This window comes from Rhopalosiphum padi, chromosome 1, assembly GCF_020882245.1.
Source record: "Rhopalosiphum padi isolate XX-2018 chromosome 1, ASM2088224v1, whole genome shotgun sequence".
In the NCBI taxonomy this organism is placed as follows: Eukaryota; Metazoa; Arthropoda; class Insecta; order Hemiptera; family Aphididae; genus Rhopalosiphum; species Rhopalosiphum padi.
In genome coordinates, this window is record NC_083597.1 from 36231677 (window position 1) to 36255370 (window position 23694).

At 27.0% G+C, this 23694-nt stretch overlaps 3 protein-coding genes across 9 annotated transcripts; 1 reads left to right on the forward strand and 2 right to left on the reverse strand.

Annotated features, from left to right (window-relative positions):
• Positions 1-293: 293 nt before the first annotated feature.
• On the reverse strand, positions 294-9307 carry LOC132917810 (serine/threonine-protein kinase WNK1). Of its 5 annotated transcripts, XM_060978734.1 has the most exons (25): positions 9088-9305; positions 8449-8862; positions 8031-8242; positions 7849-7969; positions 7478-7794; positions 7299-7401; positions 6820-7213; positions 6603-6760; positions 6415-6503; positions 6131-6344; positions 5941-6070; positions 5761-5846; positions 4768-5624; positions 3968-4169; positions 3751-3882; positions 3236-3358; positions 3059-3118; positions 2783-2997; positions 2503-2707; positions 2116-2436; positions 1942-2034; positions 1140-1289; positions 907-1028; positions 703-833; positions 294-636 (listed from the first exon to the last, which is right to left on the reverse strand). In XM_060978734.1, the coding sequence occupies exons 3-25, from the start codon at positions 8234-8236 to the stop codon at positions 470-472; spliced, it is 4596 nt and encodes a 1531-aa protein (XP_060834717.1). In that variant the 5' UTR covers positions 8237-8242; positions 8449-8862; positions 9088-9305; the 3' UTR covers positions 294-469. The 5 variants fall into 5 exon arrangements, with proteins under 5 accessions (XP_060834717.1, XP_060834720.1, XP_060834718.1 ...); XM_060978737.1 differs by lacking the exon at positions 1140-1289 and having other exon boundaries at positions 9088-9307; XM_060978735.1 differs by lacking the exon at positions 8449-8862 and having other exon boundaries at positions 9088-9306.
• Positions 9308-10201: 894 nt separating this feature from the next.
• On the forward strand, positions 10202-18946 carry LOC132917812 (vam6/Vps39-like protein). Of its 3 annotated transcripts, none has more exons than XM_060978739.1 (16): positions 10202-10626; positions 11049-11204; positions 11268-11374; positions 11435-11641; positions 14151-14331; positions 14399-14652; positions 15896-16025; positions 16092-16216; positions 16288-16413; positions 16478-16700; positions 16769-17152; positions 17272-17420; positions 17484-17762; positions 17829-17923; positions 17980-18082; positions 18198-18946. In XM_060978739.1, the coding sequence occupies exons 1-15, from the start codon at positions 10557-10559 to the stop codon at positions 18047-18049; spliced, it is 2556 nt and encodes an 851-aa protein (XP_060834722.1). In that variant the 5' UTR covers positions 10202-10556; the 3' UTR covers positions 18050-18082; positions 18198-18946. The 3 variants fall into 3 exon arrangements, with proteins under 3 accessions (XP_060834722.1, XP_060834725.1, XP_060834724.1); XM_060978742.1 differs by having other exon boundaries at positions 10202-10471; positions 10551-10626; positions 17980-18946; XM_060978741.1 differs by having other exon boundaries at positions 10202-10407; positions 10472-10626; positions 17980-18946.
• LOC132917813 (anaphase-promoting complex subunit 7) lies at positions 17910-22861 on the reverse strand. Its single transcript, XM_060978743.1, has 10 exons — positions 22418-22861; positions 22117-22339; positions 21846-22027; positions 20944-21053; positions 20684-20870; positions 20402-20608; positions 20223-20333; positions 20034-20165; positions 19454-19728; positions 17910-18343 (listed from the first exon to the last, which is right to left on the reverse strand). The coding sequence occupies exons 1-10, from the start codon at positions 22484-22486 to the stop codon at positions 18100-18102; spliced, it is 1740 nt and encodes a 579-aa protein (XP_060834726.1). The 5' UTR covers positions 22487-22861; the 3' UTR covers positions 17910-18099.
• Positions 22862-23694: the final 833 nt, after the last annotated feature.

A 23694-nucleotide genomic window follows, 5' to 3' on the forward strand; every position in this document is an offset into this window, starting at 1 on the left:
AATCACTTTAATTAGACTAGACTATGCAAATTACAATCAATCTGTAAGTTGTAACCTATACAATTATAACATTTAATGAAAAACTAATAATCATAAAAAAAAATTGATTAAATATCGCAACAAATTTCACTAAATTATGTTTTAAACATAAAACGATGGATTGTTAATAAATAATATTATTAGATTAAAGATGTTAGTATTGGTCTGAGTGTAACACTCAAATATGTTATATTATGCAATCATTTGGATAAATGTGCAAATACAACATATTAGTAGTTATATGTATTTATAAATTGAATAATTAAATAATATATTTGATGAATACAATTTTCTAAGGAACTTATACAAAATAAAATAACAATTTAATTATAAGCGTTTTAGATGAACGTTGTGTATAGTGAAAAAAATAAGGAATAACGAAATGTTAAAAGTACGCTTAAGAGATTATTATTATTTTTTTTGTTGTTGACTAATGATTAGAGCCGTGGTGTTGGGATTCGGCTAAGGAAGGTGATAAAAGCTTAACAGACTCTGGTAAAAAGTATAAACCAGTTGGTGTAAACTTCATCACTCCATTATCTGATGTTGGTGAGGCTGATCTGGAATTTCCACTAGTTTCATTAGGTATTTTTTTACCTTAAATAATAAAAAATGTTAATATAATAATATTTATGTTTAAAAATGCTTAGAATATATACTCACTAGAACTAGAAAGTGGTGATAAAGCTTCATATAGTATAGTTGGTTGCAAACTTTCTGATCTTAACATTTGCATACAACTTTTTAGTTCTTCTATATGCCGTTTACGTAAATTCTCTAATTCAAAATATTGCCTAAAATAAAATCCAAATATACATAACAACTCAAATAATAAATAATAAATACTTTAATTTTATTAAATTTTACCTTTGTAATAAATTTTGAAAATCAAAAGAAGATACATTTAATTGAGTAGCTTGTGATATTTCAATTGAATTAGAAGGTTTAAAATCTATGTTTAAATCTTTCTGCTCTTTAGTTTCTTCGTTCTAAAAAAAATATATAAAAATCAATAAATATACAGATTATGATAAAATAATAATTAATGTAGAAATTTATGTTTTATGTTGGAATATTATGGTTAAATATGTTTAACATACAGAGTGTGAAACTGATTGGTAATTATCACAAGGGACATCTGTATCTACAGATTGTGTCACATGTTGATCGGTTGATGAGGGTAATGTATGGAAATTGACTGCATTTGAGGAATATTTTTTGTATGTATTGCTATGGATACTAGACAATTTCTAAAACAAATAATCAACAAATTATTCATAAAATATTTTGATAATGGATTTATCGTGATAGATTTACTTTAATCTATACAAAATGAGAAGGAACCTAAGAAACCTGCTATAAGCATCAACCAGACAGAAAAAACTACAATAAGTCATCACTTTTCTATTTGATGTGATAGGACTCAATGCAACATTGGTAAAAATCAATCCACTAAAGTTCCTTCTCATGTCTCATTCAAACCGCAGAAAAATTTAAATATTCAAGAAAATATTGTCATGAAACTTTTGAATATAATATGACATTATGTTATACTGTTTATTTTATTTGTTAATATTACCTTACACGTTATCATAACAATAATATTATACGGTAATTAATTTCTATCAACTATAACCAAAGGTCACAGAATTATCTTAGTTTACATTCTTATAAATTTATAACTGATCAATTTAGACTATGTACTCTTCCCCTGTTACTTATTTAACAAACCTAGTCATCCATTTTTTGATATAATATAATATAATATATTTAATGTGTTTTTTATAAAACGTGTGATATAAAAAAAATTATTAATACTTTGATATCTACACAAATATTTAATAATACTAATTTATTCCCATACATTTTTATTTTTATTTAACTATTACTTTTAAACATTACCTTTTCTAAACTATGCAAATCAACTGACTGAGCACGACTAATTTTTCTTTCTTTAGAATCTTCTTTATGACTATTTGAATTATTTTCAAATTCCTAATAAATAAATGGTTAACAATTTAGTTAGTAATGTGGTTAAAAAATTAAGCTAAGGGTATAACAAAGTGCTTTAAATACTTGAACAGACGGATCTTGGTTTTGTATAAATCTTGAATGAACCATAATGACATGACCCGGTAATGGTTGTACAACCATAGTTTGTTGATCTTTATTTTCCTCTGGTACTATTACACGTTGGAGTGTTTCATTACCCGTCAAAATTGACTGAGCTTGAACTGCATGCACAACAATTGGCCCAACTTCATCACCAATATGTACCTCGTCAACTCCAATGGCTACTGGTTGCATAGGCTTAACAACTTCAATGGCAATAGGTATTTTTAATTTAGATGTTGCAGAACTTATTGCATGTAATGTACTTTGAGGTGAGAGCGGTCCCTTTAATATGTAATATAATTATAAACGGTAAATACATATTTAATAACGAGTTTGGTTAATACATACAAGTATGTTGCCAGCAGGCATTGAAATGGAAGCTAAACGTTTTTGAAGGTTATTCATGTATGTCTCATAACCAGTATGCCCATGTGGTGTACTTGGATGAGAACCAATAGGTGGAGTACTAGATAACTCTGATGGCTGAGCTGTCAGTTGGATTAATTTTTGCTGGAGTTCGGATATTGTAAGAGAACCTCCTTTTTGACATGCTCTAAATATAATTGCCATTAATTAATCAATAATTTTAATTTATTCTTCATTTTGATAAATTTTATTTAATACATACGTATCAGATGAAACTTGGGAATGTAGTTTAGAATCAGTCGTAAGACCGGTATTCATATCAGGATTTGATGTATCTTCATTTGTAGTTGAAGAACAAACCGTTACATTTTGATTATTAGTACTTGCCAGTGTTATCATTTCATTTAAAATATTTTTTTGAAGTGATTCTGGACTGAGTAATTCATTTTGTTTTGGTATGTTCTTATCAAAATTATACTAATAAAATAATGAAAATAATAAAAAAAATACAAATACAATAATAAAATAATAGACTTACATCTTCTAATGTTTGTTCTGTAATGACTGGGCTTACTAAAAACCTTGATATTTTTCGTGCCTAAGTAAACAATAATTGAAATTAGGACCAATAGACATAAGTTTTATAGTTAATAAACTAAAATTTTAAAATTTGATTTTATGTAAAAGAAAAAATTATTAGTGTTTAAGTGCATACTGGTTTTTTTTTCTCTGGCTCTGATTTTTCTTCAACTTCTTTTATGGGTTCAGTAACAGTAACATTGATTTGATTTGTATTTATTGCATTTTCTGAGTCTCCAGTAATTGGAATTCCTTCAGTCTAAAGATAACATTAATTAAAAAAAAAAATAAAAAAATAATAGAATATTTAGTTATTAATAACAAGAAAAGGTTTACTAGTATCACCAATGTAGTAAGTACAATAAATAAATTTGTTTTTATGACACCACTACATTAGGTTAGATTAGATAAATATTAACAATTCACAAATTTTTAAATATTATATTTATTGTTCAACACTTAGTGCCCAACTGTACGTGTGAACTCATAATTTGTATAAAAACAGTAAAATTATATCAAAATTTTTAATTTTCAAAAATCAAATGAAAATAAGAAATTATTTTTATTTGTGAATATGCTTATATGTTATTGTTCATAAACCATCATAATGGTCAATATATTAATGTTATAAAAATTGTATGTAAATAGTACCTCTTGTTTTAATAGAGACGGATCAACACAATTTGATAAAGGTTCCATATCCAATTTCAGTTTATTCACCAAGTCTTTCATCATTTCAGCCACTAAATCCACATGGGATACTTCTAACAAATCTTCAGTGACCTTAAAATTAAAGTAAACCAAACATTATTTTATAATTTTTATTTGTTTTTATCTTAGATTTTTAAACAATCTATTTAGTCCTTACCAATTTGTTTGCTACATCATAAGGTACAACATCATCAATGTTAAACCTGAATGTCACAGTTTTATGTTTATTATTTTCTAATTGACATTCTGCTTGACGATTATCATACACAGCCAAAAGATTTAATGAAGGACCAGAAGTTCTACTTTTTTTTCTAGTTGCAGCCTCTTTTATCACAGATGATTCTTCTAAATTATCAACCCTAAAATACCAATAATAGATAATTTAACAGTTTTTTATTTCATTAAAGCAGTAAGCATAAAATAAATCACATTCATAAAATTAATACAATAAATGAAAATAAGTTATTAATTAGTAATTAATTCATGATTTTTGTAAATTTATATGTTTTTACTTTGTTTTTTAAATAAATATCAAGTATTAATAAAATAAAATTATCAATTTTATTATTTATAATTTATAAGCATTAATTATTGATAATTTACAGTTAGCATCTTAGCGAATAAAATCAGTACACAGAGATTCTGATCTTATGGTTCAGTTATGACAAATGTTAAAGATAATTTAAGTGGGTAGATCGGTCTAGACACCTAAAATTGGTAAAACCAAGCTTTTAACTATCACATATCAAAATAGATTGAAAACTTTGCCTATAATTATTTGTTCAAAGAGAGATATTGAACCTCTAGTAAGTTGTAGTAGGTGGTAGGTATACTAGTTATACCATTATATAAAAATGTATCATAAATATTTCAGTCTGAAATTTTCAGATAACATTGGTACCACCGTCAGTACAAATATATGATATTCAACATTAAATTAAGAACATATTTTTTTACCTCAAGTTTTGTTTAACATCAGGTTCAGCAACATTAGTCGATGATTCAACAGTAGGTTCCAACAATTTTTCTTCTACCTGTATGGTCTCTTCAGGAAGGATAATTTGATTATTATAATTTGAACATACTTGATTTTCTTGATAGGATTGTATATTTGATAAATATGCTTCATTGGATGGAGATTGTGCATTACAATAATTTAAATTATCAGATTGGTTCACATTTATTCCTTCTTGATTTCTTACATATACATTCTGATTATTTTGTAATGCATTTTCTTCGTGTATAATAGCATGAAGCTGGATATCTTGTAAGACAAGTCCTTGAACTGAATCTGACGATAATGAAGATAAATTTGAAACAGTAGATACTGTAGATATTTTTCTTTGTAACTCTTCATCAGCTGTTGGAGGCAATTGATTCTGAACAGTATTAACTTGATAATTCCAATGTGCATTTTGAATAAATGTAGAAGCATCTTGATTTATTGCAGGTTCGACATTTTGATACACAGTAGAATCTTGATGATAAATATTGTCATTTCCATTTGATACATAGTTTTCTGGTACAACTTCTACCATATTTGGCACTTGATTCATATCAGAGAGCTGTTTGTAAGTCATATTGGTATCTGATGTATAAGCTGAATCTGTAGATGCATTAGATATATTTGATATTTTTCTATAGTTATCTTGCTGACTTAATGTATCTACTGATCGAAGAGGGAGACTTTTAGATGGGGAGGTCTGTGTAAATAATTGGTCTTGATTAATAAGTTCTGTTACGTTAATTTCACTTGAAGGTTTAAGTAGATTTTTAGGTGGAATTGATGTATTATCGTACTTAATTTCTTCGTCCTATAATAAAAATACTAAGTATCAAAATCAATTTTGGTTAATAAAAAAAATGTGAATTGAATTGAATCAACAATATTTTATGTATATTAAGATTTAATAACAATGAAATATATGTATAAATATATTAATTGTATACCTGATTAATATATTTAGCAGGTTGATACATAACAACAGTTTCTGGTTGTCGAAACTGCAATCCACTAACATCTGAATTCATATCATCTAAATAAAAAATAAAAATAATGTCCATGTAGTTTCAAAACAATTCCTAACCCAAATTCTAAAATTTATTGTATAACAATTAATTCATATGTACCCTTATATAGTTCTTCGTCAATTGGCACATCTCTTTTGTCATTTTGTTCTTTATTTAGATTATAAACTTGATTAGTTAACATTTTAGCAATGGTTTTACTATCTTCCTCCAAAATTAATCCAGATTTTGCCTACAAAATAATAGATATTAGTATATATCTGTAAATTATTCAAAAAATGAAATTTTATACCATTTCAGATGCTACATCATCTGCATTATCATTATTGATATCAAAATCAAATTGAATTGCTTCATTTTCTCTGTGTTTATTGCTGCAACGCTTTTTTGGATCAAGAATACGTAAACGAAATTCAATTCGACTGTCTGTTCGACTAACCATTTCTAATTTAATACCTGGGTCTTCCGTAAAAAAATCATGAGCCAATAATTCTTTAATTGATGGTCTATAAAAAAAAATACTCCATAATATCAAATATATATTATTCTATTATATTAAAAGGTGTTTAAAATTACCTTTCTTCTTTTTTCAATTTTATACATGACTCTATTATATCTTTTATTTCTGGATTTTCAATCTTATCAAAACTTAAAGGTTTAACACCCTAAAAGTTTATAAAATAAAGATTACATAAATACAAAATATATAATAAATAATAATATACATCTATTAGTTCATTTTCTTTACAAAAGTATTGACTTACACTTATAACTTTTTTATAAATTTGAGCAGGTCCAGTGCATTCAGTATAAGGATACTCAGACGTAGCCATTTCCAGCATGCACATTCCAAAGGCGTATACATCAACACTCTCATCATAATGTTCTTCATACATTTCTGGAGCCATAAACTCAGGAGTACCTAAAATGTACAATCTAAAATGAGTATCTTAAAATAAACTACTATTGGTTATAAATTACCAATCACAGATTTAGCAAATGATCGATTTTTTAGAGTGGCTAGTCCTAAATCTCCAATTTTTACGCATCCAGTTGTACCAGTAATAAAAATATTATCACATTTTAGATCTCTGTGTATAATTGGAGGTGTTCGAGAATGCAAAAAACTTAATCCTTTTACGATTTGTCGACACCAAGATTTTAGTACTTTAGGATTAATCTTTTTGAAACGACGTAAATATGTTTTTAATGTTCCTGATGTCATTAATTCAGTAACAAGAACAATATATTTTCGTTTTGTCAAAGAAACTTCCCAATAGTCATAAAACCGAACTATATTAGGATGCTGTAAACCTTTAAGCATTTCAGCTTCTTCTCGAAACCGAGCGCGTTCAGTCTTGGTTAACTTATTTTCCTATAAATAATAATACAATGAAATTAATAATTAAATCAATAATAAATTATAATAATTCAATAACAATTTTTTTTTTTTAATTTACCTGGAGCTCACACCAAGCAACTGCAACTCCAGTTTGAGTATCTAAACCTCGGAAGACTGTTTTAAAAGAACCATGTCCAAGCTCCTCATCAAATTTGAGAAACCTAATATTTATATAAGTAATGAATAAGTAAATATTATAAAAACTTCTCATAAAATGCAATAAATAAAATTAATTACCTTCCATCTGGAGAAATTCCAGTAGCTTTTTCTTCATCGTCATCTGAACGATTGAGTATAGCTGATTTTGTATTCAATATTTCTGTTGGTATTGGTAATGTAATTTGAGGAGAACATGACTCTTCGATTATCTCTACAGAACAAGAACCTGTGTCATAATAATTCTGGGTAAATAGATATGATTGTTTGGACGGCATATCTGCAGATGATGATTGGCATTCCTTATTAGGTTTGTTATCCACAGTTTTCTTTTGAACAGTTGTTTCACGTCTGAAACGAGGAGATGGTGTTGCAGCTCCTCTACCTCTTGCTGACACCTATGGAAATAAAATATTGAAATAATAATAAGAAAATAAATAAAAGATATAAACCTTTCTTTGTGGAGTACTTGGAGAACTCAGACTGGTACGATTTATTGTGGTTTTTGTAATAGTTCTATTTGGAGTTCTACAACTGGCTGCACAACTCGAATCGCCTGTCAATTGGTTTAATCTGTAATTGTTAGTGATCGTTTTATAACTCGATTTCACTGTTCCGGATTAAACCAAACTACCTAGGAATTCTATTAACGCCTAACACTCTATCTACAGAAGTAGCATTTCTGTGTGCTTCGTGGTTGCCATTAATGCGATCGTGCTCAACACTACTTGCTCGTAACTTAGTAGCACTGCAACAGTCGTGTCTGGAAGTATTTTTGTTCCTTGAAGGTGTTTCGTTGTTGTTTTTTGCGACGCGGGACAGCCGATTCCGAAAACTCATGGCTCACTGTGTCAACGAGAAAAAAAAGTGAAAAAATGTACCTAGGTAATATTAAACAGTCGGAAAAATCAAACAGATTTACGCTCAAAATTGCAAGCGGAAATAACAAAAAACGAAACGATGTCAAATCTCAATGGAGAACGAAATAATCCTGTGATGCAGCTGTCACTGCAGTGGTTTTCTCGTATCGGGCTATACACAACAGAGCTTACCTTATATTCACATATTACTACGGTCGCTCATTGAGCCAAACACGTACGGCGCACTAACAAACCGATGCACAAAAACAGTCGCGTCTCTATTGCGTCGAGTATATTTAGTGACTTGGTATGTTATTTTTTTTTAAATTGAGTTAAATTTTCTCGGCTCTGGCCTATCCCCACAATATCGCGCAGGCAGATCGGAACTCGGGCAACTCCACTGCTGAGGTGATAATAGATGAAACCACAAGAACAGGCCGATTAGGCCGGGACGGCGGGACGGAACCTCGCGAAGTGAGATACTGCCTACTGGTGCCGTGGCGGGGATGACGACGGCGGGGCGCGGCGATGAAATAGCGCCGCCCAAAACAACCTTGGTACAAGTGCTGCCACCACCCGTTGACGGAGTCAATGAACGTGAAATCTCTATGGGAGCCAATTTAATTAATAATAATAATAATAATAATAATAATAATAAAAAAATTGCATATTATACACTTGCAGGCACGGTAACACACGTATGCACACCACAAATGAGCAAACGCACACACATACGTGATACGTCACACACATGCATCCGTCCCTCTATCCGCTGCAGCAATAAAAATTAAATTTTTTTAATATCGATTTTTTTTTCAATTATTTTATTACCTGCGGACTGAAATTTTGATATTTAGAATGTATAATATTTATCGTTGACGCCCGTCATCGGTGCAGAAAAAAAACCAACGACCGTAAAACAAACAGCACATCGCAATCTTTCTGTCAATAGTCAATATAATATAATATTGTCTAGGTACGTCGAATTCTTTTGATTTACAAGTTACAACAACTGTTTTGTCATAGAATTTTTTTTTCGTTTGAAGCGCACAAGAATGTCACTGTTTTTACGCCGTTACCGTCGATGATGTCACCCGGTCGTCATCGACTACGCCCACTTTTCATTTTATCTCTCAGAACTTCGTCTGGTATTATTGTGTTATCTGATTTTCCACAATTTTAGTCTAGTCAGTGAATGTTCTATATAGTCGTAGTCGACGACGTCATACTGAATATTTTTATATTTAACGACGTCGAAGCGAAACTCATAAAGACATTATGTGTCTACCTTTTAGGCAGTTGAAGGTACACTTCGCATTCATCTTTTTCTATGGTAATTGGTTGTGTAATGTTTAGGCATATCGCGAGAAAGCTCATCAATATTCGTAAACTCTTTCTTTGTTTCTTTTACCACAGCATAGGAAAACCACGTACTGACTAAATGTTTCAATTGATTATTATATTAATGTGTGTTTGATTTTATACAACCTATGTAATATATAAAATGTATTTAAGTATTTACTGCGGTAAATATAATAATACTAATACCTATAGTATAGCAATACTAATTTATATGTTATTGCAATTTTGAGGTAACAATGTTCTATTATACTTTAGACGTATACAGTCATATTATTATTTTATAATACGTTAACGAATGATATAATGAGTCAATAGTTTACCATTCTAAATTTATATCATTACCGTATTGGCAAAATATGTAAGTCCACGCGACCATCTGTGATCTAAAAATTAAAAATATTTTTACGGAAAGACCGCGAAATTCGTGAAATTGTAAATGGAAGAATAAAAAAAGCCGTTTTACTTTCCACAACGTAATGTAACTTCATCGCCGAACGACGCCTATCAATGTTATCGTAATTGATAACATATCTTGCATTTAATTTAGGATTACTGATTAGGTTTTACCATTGATTAAAGAATAGTCTATTCTATAATCAAATATCAATGGTTTTACTTTGGACAATTTGGAGTTTAGGGCTTGGGAATCAAATATCAATTTTATTTGTATAGAATAAAGATAATTATGGCAATAATGTTCAAATATTTGTATTAACTGTTAACTTTAAGTCTTTAAATAATTAAATCATTTTAAATATTAATTACCTTCATAAACTCAGCTGCTGTATTGTACAAATACAAATATGTCGGTCTAGGTTCAATTGATTAATTTTAGTTACATGACCTATTCTAGGTATAGTAATCTTTGTTCAATAAAGACTGCAGAGCTATAAATTGTTATTCCTGTGTTTACGAGTGCAAATGATTTACAGTTCAAAATGCATGACGTGTACGAAGTTGTAAAACTGTTAAAGTATTCTGTACAAATCGAAAGTATCACTGCTTATGGTAATTGTTTTCATCATAAATACCTATGGATTTAATTTAATATTTAATTCTTAAAAAGTATCTATTGTATCTATAAAATATTATTCAATTTTTATTATTATTATTAATTTTTAACGGGTGTTCATATTAGATGATATACAGAAATCTGCATCATATGCTTAATTATTTGTTTTTTTTTTTAACTATTTATGTGCATAAAAAACATTACAGTGTTTTAGATTATTCTATTTGATTTGAATTTCTTTGCCATATTCATTACCTATATAAATTGTTTTTATAGAATTTGATTAATATTTCTTCTAATTATATTCCAATTAGTTTATAATTTATAAATTTAAATATCAATAGGTGAACATATCACAAACTATAGAATATATGTGACCATATAAAATTATTATTAATAACATTCTTTTGTTTTTTAGATAATTATTTGCTGGTTGGTAATCGTTTAGGGCATATATTCTTATATACTACCAGTCCTAGAGTACAATTAGTTGACTGTAATAAAACATTTAGCAAAAGACCTATACTACAATTAACCGCAATATCAGAATGTCAAATAGTTATTTGTCTATCAGGTATTTAATATTTTAATAATAAACTATTTTTATACTATTAAATTTTTTTTATTACATTTTTAGATGAAAGAGTTAGTGTACTAGATGTATCTCGAGATAAAGTAATACATTTAAAAACACCTGGTTTACAAAAAACTAAAGGTGCTAGTACTTTTACTGTAAATGTGAAGGTAAATTATTTATATAAATGTAATGTGTACACAAAAAAAATTATTAAAATTAATTTATAGACTCCCGATGGATTGCAAAGTAATGCCAGTAACACAGTAGTTCGTCTCTGTGTAGCTGTTAAAAGACAATTGCAAGTTTACTATTGGAAAGGAAAAGATTTTTTAGAGCATTCTGAAAATATTAACTTACCAGATATACCTCGCACATTAGTGTGGTGTGATCAAACAGTAATTATTGGCTGTAAAAATGAATATTACTTATTTGATGTAAGTATCTATAATAATAACTATACATTTTTTTTAGATGGTAGTTTTTAATACTTAAACATCATAAGTTATTAACCTAAAGAATAAAAAAAAAATAATATGTTGCAAAATATTAAAAATTAAAAGTTATGTTTATCAAATATTCATTAATTTGAATGATATTATAATTAGCTATGCAAATATTTAAAATTTCGAGTCGTATTGCCTTGTTTAATAAATGTATGAATAAACCACAATAAAAAAAATATTAAAAAAATAATATTTTGTGTTGTACTCAATGTATAACAATTTTTATAATTAAATAGTACACTAGAAATACAATTTTTTTCTATAGAACTGCATTAAATTTCATAAAATAACTATCGTATTTTACAATAATTCAAAAATTAAATTTTTTACAATAAAAAATTTATTTACTTATTGATTTTATGAAATATATCTATAGCTTTTAACATGTTTAAGAATATTTGCCATGTGTACAGTGTACATTATATTTATCTGAAATTACACGGTCCGATTAAAATCTAAGATATGTGAGTTAATAATACAAGTTTTTATAAGTGATTACACTATTTTAAGTTAGTTAGGATTTTGTGCTATTATATTCACTGAGACTTGAAAGCTTCTTCTAAATTGTTTGATATTTAGGTATTTTGTATGTATTTAAATTTTGGACATTTTTAAATGATATGTTGAATTGTTAAGTCAATTAGGCATTAAGTGTGTATGAGTGTTGGATCTTTACTAATTAGCATAGGCGCAAATAGAGGGGCGCTTAGGGGGTATTAGCACCCCCAATTTTAAAAGTAGCACCCTCAAATATTTTTTTTATACTATTACAATCAGTAACTATTCAACGCTATGTCCGGAAAATGAAGAGATTAAGTACCCTCAGTTTTTTTTATTAAAATTGCACCTATGCTAATTAGGAATTGCTCTATAGAAGTGGCTTCCTATCATCTATTGCAGTGTTTTGGATTTGTGATTTTTTGTAATTTTTAATTTATTAGATGTTAAGATTGAATTTCATTAATTTTCCCACACCATGTTTATTTGTTTTGTTTGATGGAGATTTAATATTATTAGTATGTCAGTGATTATTCTAGTCACAAGATCTGCTTTATCAGCCATCCTGATACCAGTTAAACTCTATACCTACCATATTCAGTAATTATATTCAGATAAATTTAATTTTTTTTTAAAAGTGTTAAATTTGGTTGAGATATTTAATTTGTCATCAACAGACATTGATTGTACAAATATTAAATGAGCTAAGTTTTTAGAACTATATATCATACAAATACTCGGGATTCATAATACCCACAGATAGTTGTAAATAATTTTAAGCTGAATATTTTAGTATAAATATGAGTCATGGGTCATGAGGAATATTGAAAAATAATCATAATTATAAGCTTCAATTTAAAATTTAAATGCAATTGAAAATCTAAATCTGTTCATTATCAGTTAAACTGTGAAAACTAATAAATAAACCACTTCCTAAAAGTGTTTTATAAAGTATAACAATTAAATATAAATAAAAACTTAAGTGTACCTACCTAATTCATAGAATTAGAGTAACAATTATAAATAATTAATGGAAGAGTAAATGTAGAGATAGATCATGGATACATTCATTTTTAAGTTTAAATTAAGAGTTTATCAAAAAATCTTCTAATGATATATTGATATTTTATGGTAGATACAAAACAATTAAGGGGATTGGAAGCGGTGACTTTCTGTCTTTGTCTAATACACGTGGAACATAGATATACGCCTGATAAAAATTAAGGAACTTCTAGTTGTTCGATTTAAAATATGTAAAGATGTTTTAATTTGTATACAAGTTTACTTTGCATCGGTCAAAGCACTTTTTTGATTGTTTTATTATTTAAAATAAATATTTTAAATTTGTCAATTTTTATTATTAAATATATTAAAAATATTAAAAATATGCTTCGACCGATGCAAAGTAAACTTGTATACTAATTCAATCATCTTTACATATTTTAAATCGAACAACTAGAAGTACATTACTTTTTGTCAGGCGCATATAGCTATTTTTCCTATGTTCTACGTGTGTAAGACAAAGACAGAAAATCACCGCTTTCAATCCCCTTAAAATCAAACCTTTGAATTTTTGGTTTTGTCATTAATTATTAATTTGCTAGTTATTACATTCTATAGGTTTTAATGTCTTGTTTATGTAAGTTTTAGGAATTAAGCTCAACAATAATAATAATCATATTTTTCTATTTTTGCAAACATTTTTATAACAGTTGAAGTTTCAATAACTAGTTATTAGTAAATAATATGATTCATTATTTAAAAATTAGAACATTAGTATATAGTTTATAGTGTATACCAGCTATAATAATATGAACCTTTACCTGTTGAAAGAATTTAAGTTTTAAAATAAATACTTGATATATTCTGATTATGTTAATATTTTTAGTTAAATTGAATAGAGTTAAAGAAATTTAAATATTGTATTTTATATCTATTTTAGGTTACTATGGAACAAGTAAAACCATTGATCTTAACTGGCAAAAATCAAGAACCTATTATAACCAAAATATCTGACACAATGTTTGGTGTTGTCAAAGATTCTCAGTTAATTGTTATGAGTACAATGGGTAAAGTAGCTGAACAGCAATTTGTTAAATGGGTGGACACACCGTCTATTATTTGTATGTAAAAGTTTTATATTTAAAAATATACTTAACTATTGTACTTATTAATATAATTTTATTTCAGTGTATGATGAACCTTACTTAATTGCAAGTATAAGTGATAAATTGTATGTACAAACTATAGAATCAGTTGAAAGTTCGGTCTCACGTCAAGTAATATCAGCTTCTTCTAAAACTATGAATATGTTCACTTGTAAAAATGGTTTAATTTATGTTTCGTCTACGTTGGATGTTTGCTGTTTAAAAGCAGTTCCATTTGCTAAACAAATCAAACGGCTTCTTGAAGATAAAGATTTTCAGCTTGCTTTAAAATTGGCTGTAAGTAGTTAACTATAAAGAATGTTTTACATAGAATAATGCATTTTAAATTGAATACTATTTCCTTACAAAAAATTATTTAGAGAAATGTACATTTTACTTAACTTTTTTTTTTTAAAAATGTGTATTAAAACGTTGATTACTACAGCTGTCATGTATATGCTCTCTTCTTATATAAAAAATTTGTATTTCAAATTAAATAACATCTATAACTACAATAGTGGATATTACGTGAATGCAACCTAGCCAAACACAGCTGACTTCATGCAGTCTAATAAACACTTTCTTTTTATTTGCAACATATAGAACGGAAATCACAAATTTAAAAAAAGTATTTCCCAATACAGTAAATTTAATCCAGTGCAACTAGCTGCAGTTGTCAGAAGGTCAATACTTTAATAATAGTTTACAATTTTAATCTATTTTACAGATAATTGGCAATTGTGATTCTATCACCAACAATTACAATTCTTTTATGTAGTGTTTTTAACTGTTTATTGATTTCCATAGACGTGTCCAGACCTTTGATGCAGAGGGAACAACCCTGCACCCCCCGTGGACATGTCTATGTTGATTTCTAGTAATTTAAATCTAATTTAATTGATATTGTATCTGTTTTAAAATATTTTAATATTTCAGTTCACTATTCATCCTATCTTTTGAGTTTATTTGTTTAGTAACATACACATAAAAATAAAAATGATAACTAATGTAATAACTAGAGCTCAGATTTCAATGCATTTGCATCTTTTTTTTTGGAATCTCTTACACGATGCTACAAATTTGTTTCAAGTACTCTGTCTTCTATCCACAAAATTTTTTTGAGGCATTTTTGACAAATTTCTCCTATTATAACTAAAAAAATTGACTTCATTAAAATATTAGTACTGTATAGTACTACGTAATATAAATTATTTTCATTTTGACCTTACCACCAGGTAATCCGGTTTTAAATTAGAAAAGACTGAAATTGTAAATTTCTCTTATTGTATGGTGTAATGCTAATGTAATTTAAGTTTTTACTCACTTTTTTGTATTATATTTTTTTTTACATAATAATTTGAATTTATTTAATAAATAATGCATTTTTGGTATTTTTAAGGGCATTTGTATCTGAGCCCTAGTAACAACAATAAAATTCCCTTTTAACTGTTATAAAAGTAAATCAATATTATTTTTATACAGTCATAATTCTTATTAATAAAAATCATATATTCATACTTATATTTTACGTACAATATAGAACATATCTGATGAATCTATCGATGATAAAGAAAAAAATGTATCACAAATTAGAACCTTATATGCCAATGATTTATTTGAAAAAAAGAAATATCAAGAATCTATGAGAGAGTTTTTGAAGTTAAATACGGGTATGAAGAATTTATAATTAATATTTTAAAATTTATCTTTGTGCAATAATGATTTAATTCTTACAGATCCTTATGATGTTATCAGATTATTTCCAAATTTATTACCTCAAAGTGATTCAGATTATGGAGAAGAAATACTTGAAAAAGAGATGGAAATAAAAATTGTTGCATTGATTGAATATTTAACTGAAGTAATTAGACGAGTATTTAATTTAATTGATTGTATTTCAAGATTAAAACTTGGTTTCTGGTGAATTTTTAGGTGAGATTTAATCTTTTGAAAGAACCCAATATTAAAAATCAGTCAGATATTCTTGAAACAAATACTAATCATCAAGAACAGTTACTTCAGATTATAGACACAACACTTCTAAAATGTTATTTACAAGTAAGCTAGCTATAGATATGAAAAATAATGAAAAAATTATAATTTTTAAATGTTTGTGTTATAGACTAATGATGCTCTGATAGCGCCTCTTTTAAGACTTAACCATTGTCATTTATTAGAAACTGAAACAACCTTAAAAAAGTATAAGAAATACAGTGAATTAATAATTTTGTACCAAACTAAAGGACTACATAGTAAAGCATTAGAACTTCTTCAAAAGCAGTCAGATGATTTTGATTCTAATCTCAAAGGACCTGAAAGAACTATTCAGTACCTACAAAATATTGGTAATTAATTACCATTATTATTTTTTATTATATGAATTACTACAATTTACAAAATATTTACATTATAGGTTCAAATAATATTGATATCATTCTACAGTTTTCTGATTGGGTATTAAAAAAGTATCCAGAAGAAGGGCTTACTATATTTACAGAAGATGTTGCTGAAGTAGAAAATTTACCTAGACCTAAAGTATTAGATTTTTTAATTAGAAATCACAAAAATTTGATTATACCTTATATGGAACATGTAATACACGTTTGGAATGATACTAATGCTATATGTCATAATGCTTTAATACATCAATATAGAGAAAAGCTTCAAAAATACAACACCATGTCAATGCAAGCTGATGAACAAACAGCACAAAATACTAAAATAAAACTTCTGGAATTTTTAGAACAATCAAAGTATTATACTCCTGAAACAGTATTGGTACATTTTCCATTGGATGGTAATATTAAAAAAGTTTTACTATTATTAAATTGTTAAAGATATCTTTTTTTTTTTTATTTTGTTAAAAAAAAAAAAAAAAAAAAAGATATCTTACCACTATCACATATAATTTAACAGGATTTTTTGAAGAACGTGCTATAGTATTAGGTAAGCTAGGTCGCCATGAACAAGTCTTGTCGATGTATGTCACTGTGTTGGATGATGTTAACCGAGCGATTGAATACTGTGATAAAGTTTATAAATCAAAAAATGAAAACTGTGATCAAGTAATTTTTATAACTAAAAATTATAATACATCTTATGTTTATACATTTAAAAATTAATTATAGATTTACGTTATACTATTGAGATTGCTCATTGACCCTCCAGATAGTTGGTTAGCTGGACTAGGTGATGTATCAAAACCAGCACCCAATTTAGAGAAAGTTATTGAAATTTTAAATAAAAATGCTGCTCAAATAGCTACTCCAGATGTATTAAAAGTATTACCAGATGAAATACCCATTCATCGTATAAGTAATTTTCTAGTTATTGCTCAAGAAAAAGCAATTAGCAATAGAAGGCTTTATCAAGTGAATCGTGGACTACTTTATGCTAAACTTTTAAAAGTAATAATTATTAATATTGTTTAATATGTACTTGAAATTCTAATATTCAATATTATTCTTTATTAGATTCAACAACAGAGAATATTTTATGAATCGCAAAATATCACTTTGACGGAATTTAATATCTGTGGAGTATGTAAAAAACGATTTGGAAATCAAAGGTATTTTAATTAATTAAATAATAAAAAACAAAATGTTCATTATCTTAATGTTTCAGTGCATTTGTAAGATGCCCAAATGGTGAGATTGTCCACTATTCATGTCATAATCACAAGGCAGATCAATAAGAAAACTTATAATATCCGAGTTCGTTGGCATAGGTAAAAACTGTCATGAATTATATAGATATGTCAGATCCAGATCCTTCATGATCAGAATCCATGAATGTATCTTCTTCATGTACAGCATTATTGAATGGTGTTGATTCATTTTCAGCATTATTAACACCACTAAATGTCGCATCTAAAAGTGAACCATTTAAAACGGGTCCAGTAGAATCTGCGGATGTGGCTGTTGAAGTATTGCACGGTTTTCCCAAACCCTCTAAACTCTCCATAACTCGTTTGTTATTCGGGTCAAGACTAAAAAAAAACCATTAAATGATAGTTATTAAGTGAATTTTTTAAATTTTAATTTATAAAATCTGTATAATAAATTGTAATAAAAAAGTAATATTTTATATATATATAGTTACATTAATTTTAGAATACAATTATTAAAAAAAAATCCTATTGTTATCAGATGAAATATTCTAATTAAACTATGTTTTTTGTTTTTATTGTTTTTACAATTAGACATTAATATTTAATATTTACCTAAATTTTATTATTTTTAAAAATGAAAACATTATTATACTTAAATTATTAAGATATTATATTATATTAATATCATTTATTCAATCATAATATTTATTACACCTAACAAAGAATATCAAACAACCCTTAAAGATAGTTGAGCAACTTGTAATTGTAGTGTAATCAAGTGAAATGGTGTTAAATAAAAAGATTGTGCATGTAAAGTAAACACATTTCCCTGACCAATAAAAATGTAATTTTATTATACTTTGATTGTCTTAAATTATATTTTAATTTCTTAATTTTAGAGCATTAGACAATTTAGTTCACCTATTTTATAAATATTCAAAAAATAACAAATAAACATACTATAAAATGCAAGTTGTAGAATTCTGTGTTTGTAATTATAGCATAATAATAATAAGATAACTTGATCATTGCATAGACTGATGAGCTATAACATATATTACTGCAAGATCATGAACTGGAGTAAATAATTACCACATGGCCTATGTGCAATACTAACGGTTGATTAAATTGGCACAATTACATAAGTTAAATAAAATTGCTGAAGGTTATCCTATCCTAATAATAATTAATTAAATTTATATAATTTTTTAACGTATATATAAATAAATTATCATTTCTATTAAATTTATGGATACACCATTATATAAAAATCTGCAAGTCAAAATGACTGATATCATTGTTAACCACAATATTATTACATCTCTTTTCTTCTTGTTTAAATGTTAGTATCTTTATCGCTCGGAAGCTTCTATGCAAGTGACAATCATTATTTCTCTCTCTATTATGTAAGTTTAAAAGTGTGTATTTAGCGAATATAAGAATGCCATATCCACATGATTGATATAAAATGTAAATCAAATTAATTACTTTAGTGCAGAATAATAGAAGTCAAATGCTTTTTCTAATTGATTTTGTTTGACACTTAAATCACCCAACATTTGATATAATCTACAAGTTGGTTGATCTAATGCTTGCTTATGTAATACAGCAACAGCAGGACTGTAATTTCCTTCTTGTTCAAATATCTGAGCAATCATATATATTGCTGGAAGATAATATTCGTCAACATTTAATGCTCTTTCCAAAAGTATTTTTGCTTTGCCAACAGTCATTGGATCTTTCATTAATATTGAAGCATATAACTGGAAAATAAATATGAATTATTTAATATATATTTATAAATACAAAGAAACTTATGAATATTTACTTAAGAGATATAATAATTAAATTGATATTGATTTACTAAATATTCCAACCTCTAAGTAAAATAGGGAACAAGAAAATTGAAATGAAAATGATTTTTTTTATGATTTGTATTTAAATAGAAATATTGCTGCTTCTAAAATACTAATTTATAAAATTTGACAACCTTTTGCATTAATGATATAATTGCTATTAAATCAAAAATATATATAACATATAAATTATTAATAAAATTATTACTTACAGTTAATGCTTTTGGATGGTTATTCATTTGTTTACAACAATTGCTAGCAGCTGTCACAGCATTTCTCATCTTATGCAATGCTATGTAACAATCTACCATACCTTTATGTGGATCGAACAGATAAGAAGCAATCTAAGAAATAAAACATCCATTATATCATGATAAAAAAAAGAAAATTTAATAACTTACATCATTAGCTTTACGAAATTGTAAAATAGCATCAGAATACTTTTTCATACTTGTTAATATCATTCCGTGCAACAATAATGCTTCAATATTTCTTGAATCAACAGAACAAGCCTGTATAATCACATAATGGTTAGCATACAGTAAATTAAATATATTTATTTAAAAATCTTTACAAATACCTTTTGCGCCAAACACAAAGCTTTTGAATAATTACTATTACTATAGCATACAAAAGCAAGAACAATCCACATATGGGAATCAATCGATGATTCATCTGCATAACTTGTCGGGAGTAATTTTTCTAACTCTCTGTTGTGTTTTTCCATGTATAGACACATAGCTAGAGTACACAGGCCATCTTGCATAAGTGGATTTAACCTGTAAGCCTACAACATGAACTGTATTAAAATATATTTAAAAAAAAAATAAAATTGAAACAAGGAATGGTTTTAAATACTAACTCTTTGTAAGTAAATTAGTGCATTTTTACGATCTCCATAAAAATAATATGATCTTCCAATAGCTACTAATAATCTATTACTATTGCATAAAGGTGAATTATCATCCAACTGTTTTAAGGTACTAATAGCTGCAGGATATTCAGTCTGTTGAAATAGATAGGCATGGGCTTTTATCCAACCACTAATCCTAAAAATATATATAATATGTACTATATATATATACAATCAGTAATATAACTTCATAAATATTAAATACTAACCATTCAAGTCCATTAATTCCAACCATTTCTAACATAATAGCATTTACTTCATTTCCTTTAACACCTAAGCTCAAAAGCCCTTCAGCTGCTTCAATTGCTAGTGGGCATTCCTTGAAAATTAAATTAAAACTGAATTAAATTATCTATAAATTAGTTAAATATTCTGAGAAAAACAAACAATGCAGTAATGATTTTTTAAATTTGATTTTAATTTTATCTTTATGAATATAAATTTAAAAAAAAAGAGATATATTTAAGACATTTTTTTATAACAATATAATAATTTTAAGTTTGAAAAAAATTTTTATAGAGATTAACATTAAACAATATGATTGAAAATTAACAGTAATATAATATCTAGCTTATAAAAAAACTTTGGTATTCTTGATGTATGCGGTTTACCTCACACTTGTCGTCTACCACACATGTCTTTACACATTTTATAATATGGTCTACCGCACACCTAATCTACCACACATCTATATAATATGTATATATTATATATATATTATATAGTTATTCCTAATGATTCGTCGACGATTAAGTTTTATCTTAACGTTGTAACTTCTTTAATAATAATATAATACTATAATATAACCTAGGTCTAATGTATGAGATAATCGGTTACTGTTTAGTTTGTGCTGTAATACATGATACATTTTTCTGCACTTAAAACATTTTAAACATTATGTTAGCCAAATATTTTTATGCAATTGAAGAATTGGAGGAAAATACCATAGCTTTTTTAAAGGAAAGAGGACTTATTGACTTTTTTACCTATGTGGTAGGCATATATAAACATAGGTGGTAGACCACATGTGACATGTAGAAATGGGCAGTAGACTGCATACGACAAGAATACCAAAACATTAAAACTATTACAAAAGATTGCAGATACTTACTTTTAAAACTTTGTTATAAGCAGTAACAGCATGAACAATATTGCCCATTTGATGATTTAGTTTTGCTATGGCCATGTTAATTTTAGTTTTTCTTTGTTTGGATGGTACTGATTGTAAAATAGCTAAAGCCTGTTTATTATCTTTTAATTTCACCAAACATAAATGCAAATGATATTTTATATCTATAAAAATAAACAGTATTTTGCTATTTTTAATAAAAATTAAATAAATAAAACACTAAAAATGTATTACATATATTATTTATACTAACCTAAATCAGGCATAGGATCTTTTAAGCCATCATATTGTTTTTGTGTAGCTTTTGCTGTAGAACAGGCATCTTTAAAGGTCAATGCTGTTTTATACGCAGCTTCTGCTTGACGATAATTACCTAAGTAATAATGTGAATCACCCTGATATGCTAATATACGGAATTTATGTGGGGCTGTTAAGATATCTGTTGAGTGTTCACTAACTTTTAAAACCATCTCTGCCTAAATAAAATTTAAGTAAAATTAGTCAAAAAATATAATAAAATAAAATAACACTTTCTAAATATATATATAATTTACCACTTTTATGACATTGGAGTGTAACTTTTGACTGTGTAACAATTTTATTTGATCAAATAACATACTCATTTTGAAAAATAAATTTAAATTTTGTATTAGATTGCCTTTAAAAATAATAACTTTTGGCACTTTTAAATGTAATTATGTATAAAATTAATATTATTGTTACTTGTTAGAAGTAAAAATCCAAAATAAAAGATAGGAAAATACAATATTCAAGAAGTATTTTAAAATAAACAAAACAATAGGTACAATTAGATAAATGTATAGTTAAAAATCATAGGAAAAGGTTATTCCGGTAAAATACAATTCAGTACACTATATAGTAGAAAAAGTTTAACAAGCCAAATAGCTAATAAACGAAAAAATGTAATTATAACGATTAACAGCTTAAAAGTTAATAAAGTCACAGCGTTAATTAATTAATATTTAATAATAATGTCTTAACGAAATAACGAATAATCTGTAATCTGTATGAGTTATCACTAATAACAACATAGATATTAGATGGAACAAGAGACCAATCACGGTTCATGAGGGTTCTTGTGAATTTGAGAATTTGTAGCGCTCCTCGTAATAAATAATCAATTCATTTTATCCATATTCCCGCGCAAATAACATTTAAACTCAATAGTTAATTATTAAACATACAAGACACAACAATAACAGTTCAAAAGTTTGAACAATTAAATAATAATGATAATAACAATAAATACCATCACGAGGAAGGTTAATCTTCTATATTATAATATTTATATATTCATAATTCATATAAAAGAAGAGACTGATTAAAAAGTGATTCATCGAGACATTGACTGACTGACACAATTTATCAACGCTGGGTCTACAAACTTTGCCAATCCTAATCAACCCTCTACCTCATCATACTACCGTATAGACATATAGTTAATTCCTACACAAACACGGTAACGCCGTCTGTTGGCAAACAGTATCTACATAAAACATAAATACATAATATATATAAACCTTTATACACGCATTTCAATTTGAAATCCCGAGTAGGTACCTATATATTAATACATTATAATATTTTTACGATCATAACGCAGGTCGTTATATCTAATAGTAAATTAACTTCTTTCGCGGTGTTGCGGTAGACCGCAACTTCGACTGCGGAATCTAACATTTAAAATAGTATCGTGAAGTCAAATAAGACGCATCAGCTTTTAATTAAATATTTAATCTCTAGTCCATAAGTTTATCGAAGTATCGAGAATATAGAACTTTATAATTAGTATTGTATAAGACTACTTGTA

Bases quoted from the DNA above. Each gene is read 5' to 3' on its own strand.
- LOC132917813 (XM_060978743.1), bottom strand. From the start codon at position 22,486: ATGAGTATGTTATTTGATCAAATAAAATTGTTACACAGTCAAAAGTTA. The intron at 22,340-22,417 runs GTAAATTATATA...AATTTTATTTAG, and splicing joins ACTCCAATGTCATAAAAGTG to GCAGAGATGGTTTTAAAAGT. The intron at 20,334-20,401 runs GTATTTGTAAAG...GTGATTATACAG, and splicing joins CTTTGTGTTTGGCGCAAAAG to GCTTGTTCTGTTGATTCAAG.
- LOC132917810 (XM_060978735.1), bottom strand. From the start codon at position 8,236: ATGAGTTTTCGGAATCGGCTGTCCCGCGTCGCAAAAAACAACAACGAA. The intron at 7,795-7,848 runs GTTTATATCTTT...TTATTTCCATAG, and splicing joins CAAGTACTCCACAAAGAAAG to GTGTCAGCAAGAGGTAGAGG. The intron at 4,170-4,767 runs GTAAAAAAATAT...TTGGTATTTTAG, and splicing joins GATGTTAAACAAAACTTGAG to GGTTGATAATTTAGAAGAAT.
- LOC132917812 (XM_060978739.1), top strand. From the start codon at position 10,557: ATGCATGACGTGTACGAAGTTGTAAAACTGTTAAAGTATTCTGTACAA. The intron at 16,701-16,768 runs GTAATTAATTAC...TTTACATTATAG, and splicing joins TCAGTACCTACAAAATATTG to GTTCAAATAATATTGATATC. The intron at 17,153-17,271 runs GTAATATTAAAA...ATAATTTAACAG, and splicing joins GGTACATTTTCCATTGGATG to GATTTTTTGAAGAACGTGCT.